Raw genomic sequence first — 6,674 nt, forward strand, 5'->3', positions numbered from 1 at the left:
GAAGTGAGAGAGGGAGGGGGTGTGGATAGAGATAGGGGAGGGGGGACAGGGAGTTGATTGGGATGGATCAGGAGAGAGAGAGAGAGAGAGAGAGAGAGAGAGAGAGAGAGAGAGAGAGAGATGGATTTGATATTTTTTGCGTGGAATAATTATTTTACATTATGTAGCGAAATGTACATGTTTATTAATAGTGCCAAAGATATGAAGAATGATTTACACAACTTGTTATACTTGGAGGCAGCGTGTGGTTTGTAAAATTTGTTTAAATATAGATAGAAATATGAATAAATATAGACAGCTGCGGTGATGCTTGTGATGATAATAGTTGTGGTGGTGCTGTTGGTGTGGTTGTTGTGGTTATGGTTGTTGCGGTTGTTTTTGTGGTTGTGTGGTGATGATGGTGACTATTGTTGTGGTGGTGGTGGTGGCGGGGGAGGGGTATGATGTTCGTAGTATCTGTCGTAATTGTGGGTATTGCTGTAGTTTTTGTGGTCTTTGTTGTTATTGTTGTTTTTATTGTTGTGGTGGTGGGAGTGGTAGTACGGTAGTAATTTTGGTCGTGGCTGAAGTTACTTGAGTCTTTAGTGAAGGGTTTGGTGATGGTTTGGTGTGAAAATGGTAGTAATGGTGGTTATGTGTGTGTGTGTGTGTGTGTGTGTGTGTGTGTGTGTGTGTGTGTGTGTGTGTGTGTGAATAAAACTGTGTGTGAGTGGAGGGGGGGAGGGAAGCTGGTCACAGTGGAAGGAACCAGTTAATGGAATATCATGGGTACCAGCACCCCCATTGGTTAATTAGGGTAATGGGCAGAGGTTAGAGGAGCAGCGTGACAAGTTTGCCGCCTCCTGTTGGGCAAGAACTTAGCAGCGTGATAACTAAGCAGTTTTCACACACCACCACACGAACTTATATTGTATAGATACGTCCTCGGAGTGAAGGGACTAACCTCGGATGATTATGAATACGGACTCGGGGCTGTATGTATAGACTTTTAACCCATTTTCAGGATTAACAGGCCACAAAGTCAACTATTATCGAAAATTGTTTATTTTTTTGTTTTTCCTTCAGATATCTGCTGTGTAAAAATAATTTTGTGTATAACTTACGAGAAATGTTTGGTTGCTGTAAGAATGACAGTTGTATATACAGAGCCAAGTACGGTCGCCAACAAAAGCCCTGTCGCGTCTCTTGCTTTTCTGTCCATGGACTTTGCTGATTCGCCATACTGATTTTCAAAGTCCATGGAGAGAAATGCAAGAAAGGCGACAGTCCATTTGATACCAACTGTACGTGCAAGCAATCTTACACACAACCTTATGAAAGTTTGAACCGTGAATAGCTTGACAAATAGAAGAGTGAAAATAAACATATATAAAAGCAATCTGATGCACAACTTCTTCAGCCCAATGACGAACTATATTTTTCATTCTTTTCATGTTCAGGCGAGAGTTTAAAAATACGGATCCAGAGGGAACACTTGTAACCTCGTAACTTAATTGTGTATTAGACTGAATATTAAAGTGACAATGCGAAAAACTAAACGATTCCAGATAAATAAAAAATATGGAGCCTTGTTTATTTTGCAGATTGGTTGATATGCTTTTATATTTTCGAAACACACACACACACACACACACACACACACACACACACACACACACACACACACACACACACACACACACACACACACACACACACACACACACACACACACACACACACACACTGCAGAAGTAGAGCCCGGAGTAAAGAATTCTTTGGCTGGAGCTCTCGTGGACTGCCGGAAAAGGACTTTTCGGTCGAAGACTTAAGAAAACGTGTGTGTGTGTGTGTGTGTGTGTGTGTGTGTGTGAGAGAGAGAGAGAGAGAGAGAGAGAGAGAGAGAGAGAGAGAGAGCATCACAAAGCAGCCCCAGCAGTGAAGAGAGGGCAGGTCAGGGCTGGGTATCCAAATGTGCTAATAAAATGACCATGTGAGAAATAAAACATGGGATATGCAACTGGGGCTCTGGCGTGTACTGGAGAGAGAGAGAGAGAGAGAGAGAGAGAGAGTTCTGTAACCATGTGTCTGTCTTCCCGATTCTCATATCTTCCTCCATCCTTCCTCGCCCCCCTCCCCACTTTTTTCACATCTTCCTCCATCCTTCCTCGCCCCCCTCCCCACTTTTTTCACATCTTCCTCCATCCTTCCTCGCCCCCCTCCCCACTTTTTTCACATCTTCCTCCGTCCTTCCTCGCCCCCCTCCCCACGTTTTTCTTATCTTCCTCCATCCTTCCTCGCCCCCCTCCCCACTTTTTTCACATCTTCCTCCATCCTTCCTCGCCCCCCTCCCCACTTTTTTCACATCTTCCTCCGTCCTTCCTCGCCCCCTTCCCCACTTTTTTTTACATCTTCCTCCTCTTCCCAATCTCGTAAGTAGCAAAACTTACGATCTGAGAGACTGGAGACAGCTGACCAGCTTTGAGTTTCGCCTCTCAGGAACGGTGATGTCTATTTTTTCCCGTTACAACCAATCTTTTTTCCCTAGAGGAGAGATAAGTGAAGGGAGGACATTATCTATTTTTGCTATCACCAGAGATTTTATTCAGAGGAGAGTTAACTAAAATGGTGTCTATAATTTTCCTTCTTCCACCAACTGGTTTGTTTAGGTAGGAGATGTCTGAACGTCCTTAAGCTCAGACATCGCTCATCTCAATTCATTTTCTTGTGGTCAAAAGAAAGATGGAGAGACTCGATGCTGGGAACAATCATAGCCCAAGGCCACAGTGAATGGTCAGATGTCAGTGTCACTGGTAAAGGCATCTCGATTTTGGTCTGATTTCAACCAAACAGTAGAAGTGTTAAGGGTTATGAAAGAAGTAATTCGATTTTGATAGTAACCAATCGAAGGTCAGGGTCACAGTGAAGAGTCAAAATTTTCACCTCTAGACCAGTGCGTGGGCACGGATGTTTTACTACCAGTGCTCCTTTTTCTCCCCTATCATTCCATAATGTTTTAGAAAATCTCTCTCTCTCTCTCTCTCTCTCTGTATATATATAATATTATGACTGAACCACCTGGCACAGTAACATATCATTAGTTAACGCTGGATTGTTTTACCCTCCTTTGGGGAAACCTCACGAGATCTGAGTGTTACAAGTGACAATAATCATCACACTTATTCATCACATCCCTCTAGCTATATTCCTCAACTACTTTGTACTCTCATATTTTCCACCATATAAAACTCACCTTCCGAAAAAGCTTCTAGCTTTGGTTATTTTGGCCTACCTATTCACATTTGTTTATTATTTAATAGAAAATGGTTTCAGTCGGATTCAGACCCTCTTCAGGTTTATGGTCAGTATACAGATAGATACAGTAGATAGATAGATAGATACACATATTCACACACACAGACACACACCAGTTCATACCCGTCACAGAGTGTTGTTGTGCTGGTCGCATGTATTTGTTCTCTAGTTAAAGACTTCCATCTTTCCGTAACTTGAAGCTGTATGAAAGTGGAGTATTAAATTAATATTTCATCTGTACCTATATTTCGGTGTGATGATGATAACGTGTTGGAGGACCAAACCTTAAAAATGTACTGGAGTTTTTGAAATTGTATGACTCACCCTCGTTTAAATTTGTGTGGTGTTGGTGTGTATGTTGACTGTGTCTCGTCTTTAGCACCACTTGCGGCTTTACTGCTGCATATGCTCCCCCTCCCTTCCCCCTGTTATTATGGCCCCTGAAACTGCGCCAGCTCTTAAGCGGGCCATATACTCACAGGCAAGCCCGTCCGGGGGCCTGAAGAGGCCGGCCCGTTCAGGCAAACCTGGACGTGTGTGGGTTGGGAACAGGCGCCTGCGCAGGCGGCCTCAACGGTCGTCCTGGGATCTGTCGCGGATAGATTTTCGTGGTCAGGCTCCGGTCAGGTTCAGGCAAACTGAGCGTGTGTGGGGTACCGCAGGCCGTCAGGCGTCAGTCTTGTGTCAGTTGTGCGGGAGAATTTTAAATCCTCGTACGAGCAACCTGTGGCAATAAACCCCAGTGTGGCTGTCAGTCTTTCATGCGGTGAAATAGCACTCCTTATACAAGTATCCTTCTACATTATTGGGGAAACTAGTGACAACAGCTTCAGGTTGGAATCCTCGTCCATCCTCAGGTAATTAAACCAGTCATTTTTCTCGCACCGCAGTTCTTTCAACAGAGTCAGATGGGACAATTTACTCCTAATCAACCAATCTTTTGCCCATTTGGTCCGTTTTTTCCTCCTCTGTCTATTATTTGTAATATAGGCCGCGGCAACAGCCCCAATATCATACAGCTCCAGGTCATTTGCGGGCAGCGGAGCGTCCATGGCCACCCTCACGCCACGAATTCTCGCTTGCAACTGAGCGGGAGACGTGAGGCCGACTGAATTGTGTGTGGGCACGGCATTGTTCGTTGATGCCAGCCTCTTCAGGGCACCGGATGGGCTCGCGCCTGTGCGTGTATGGCCCGCTTTATTATGACAACAATGCAGCTGCCATCACAACTTTTGTCACTAGACGTATTACTGCTGTTACGACTTCATCTTTTTTCAATAGCTTCTCTTCAGCTTTACACGTTTTGAAAGTTAGTCGCTTCCTTGTCTCACACGAGAGAGACTTTTTCTGAACTAGAGGACTTATGTTTAGTCCTAAATTATCTCTTCATTATAGTGACATCATTTTAAAGTTTTGCTGCCTCCAGACGGCTTTTTTTTTTTTTTTTTTTTTCACCTGAAGAGAGACTTGACATGGAGGAGAAAAATTCAGGTTTATTATTAGAGTACAGTTTTAGAAGCGTTGTTAGCTGCTCGGAATACACCCGCGACTCAACAAGCAAAATTCCACGTTATGTTTTGAGTCTGTGTGTGTGTGTGTGTGTGTGTGTGTGTGTGTGTGTGTGTGTGTGTGTGTGTGTGTGTGTGTGTGTGTGTGTGTGTGCCACCAGTAATATTTCCTCTTCCGTGACTCGTGACTTCAGACTTTATGCACGGTTGGCCACACATGAACCTGGGACAGCGTCTGTGTGAAGTGGGGGTCTACCTACAATTCTCGACGTTCATGCATCACAGTCACCTGGTCATTTCAGTTAATATTTAACACCTCTGTCCATCCATGTCAGTGCCACCAACAAATACGATTGCCAAGGTTGTCAGGTACGAGTATACCCCTGCTACACATTGATGTTGTACCAGGTTCATATGTTGCCAAATGTACCTTCTTTTTATCCCGGGTTCAGAACTTGCTGACTTATCCCTCTTTCTTTTTTTTCTCTCACCCAGGCCTCCTGCGGCTCCAGAAGATTTACCAGTCCCTCCGACCAGCCCGAGCGTCCTTTGAGATTCGGGTGGTGAGGCGTGTCGAGTCGGCCCATGACGCCCTGGCCTTCCTTAGGACCCTGGAAAGCAGCAGCAGGTGAGTGGATGGTTACCTGGACGCGTGCTTGGATAGGTTGTTATTTTTATAGCTGTAGGTGTTGGTCGTCTTTACAACCATGAAAAGCAACAGCAGATAAGTGAATGGTTAAATGGGTGAATGGATAGATAGTGCTATTTTCATAGCTGTGTGTGATGGCCTCCTTTAGGACCTTCGAAAGCATCAGCAGATGAGTGGATGGGTAGCTGGATGGATGGATGAATAGTTGCAATGTTCGGTGCATAGTTACAATACTACTATTTATATATAGAACCTGAAAAGCAACAGGTACCTTGATGGTCACCTGGGTGAAAGGATGGATTTTTAAGCATTTGGTTATAACTAAGGCCATCCTAAGGTTCTAGAACTCTACAACAGGTGAGTGGATGGTTATCTGGATGGATGCATTGATAGACTGTTAGGTGCATTCGTTTAATATCGTTACGTATGCATGGCATATCTTTGACTTCATTCAGTCCAGTGGGTTTGTAGATGCTGACAAATATTTCACTATGGAACTCTGTCACTGACTGATTTTGAAACTTACTATCTGATGAAATGACCAAGTCAACAAGTAGTGTACAGGTATTCTCATGCAGCTTTGATTCACTTTTAACCAAACTTGATGGAAAGGTTGACGGCCAGCCAAGATTTTGACCATCATATTATTTTTTTGAGAACAGGTCAAAGTAACATGACCACCACATCCATCCCCAAACAAACTGCTTGATTTTTTTTTTTTAATTGTTATTTTTTTTTTTTACGTGTCCGACTCTGGGCAAAGGCTCAGGGCCTATTTCTTAGGGGCAGTTACCTATCCCAAGGCCCAGTAGTCCTCCTACACCTCCACATGTCACCACTTCGGTGCTAACACCCACCGTCCATACTGAATACATGCTAGGGCTGTCTCATACAGGACTGGTGTCCTGGTATTAGCGAGGGTACTTTTACGACATGTCGGCGGGTCATCTGGTAGATCAGGAAGATCTGCTTTTTTAGGAAATTCAAATTCTTAAACTGTTCCCTGCCGCAGCCGGGATTCGATCCTGGGTCCATTAGGACTGCAGGCCGCCTCTCTACTGACTCAGCCACCCTGTGTGTGTGTGTGTGTGTGTGTGTGTGTGTGTGTGTGAGAGAGAGAGAGAGAGAGAGAGAGAGAGAGAGAGAGAGAGAGAGAGAGAACATGAGAAAGTATTTATTTCAGCTCAATTATTCATCCGTTCAGCTACCTCACCAGTAATGCT

General features: G+C 44.3%; 1 protein-coding gene across 1 annotated transcript in view; it reads left to right on the plus strand.

The window, feature by feature from the left end:
• Window positions 1-3,727: 3,727 nt before the first annotated feature.
• Window positions 3,728-6,674, plus strand: part of LOC145391393 (glutamate receptor 1-like) — a 132,654-nt gene continuing 129,707 nt past the window's right edge. Inside the window, exons 1-2 of the mRNA XM_080266034.1 lie at window positions 3,728-3,977; window positions 5,298-5,430. Coding sequence (XP_080122160.1) covers window positions 3,728-3,977; window positions 5,298-5,430 — 383 coding nt within the window. The remainder of the gene's footprint in view (window positions 3,978-5,297; window positions 5,431-6,674) is intronic.

The sequence above is a fragment of the Coenobita brevimanus genome, chromosome 1 (assembly GCF_032717465.1).
Source record: "Coenobita brevimanus isolate Jiangsu-jjx chromosome 1, ASM3271746v2, whole genome shotgun sequence".
NCBI classification, from domain to species: domain Eukaryota; kingdom Metazoa; phylum Arthropoda; class Malacostraca; order Decapoda; family Coenobitidae; genus Coenobita; species Coenobita brevimanus.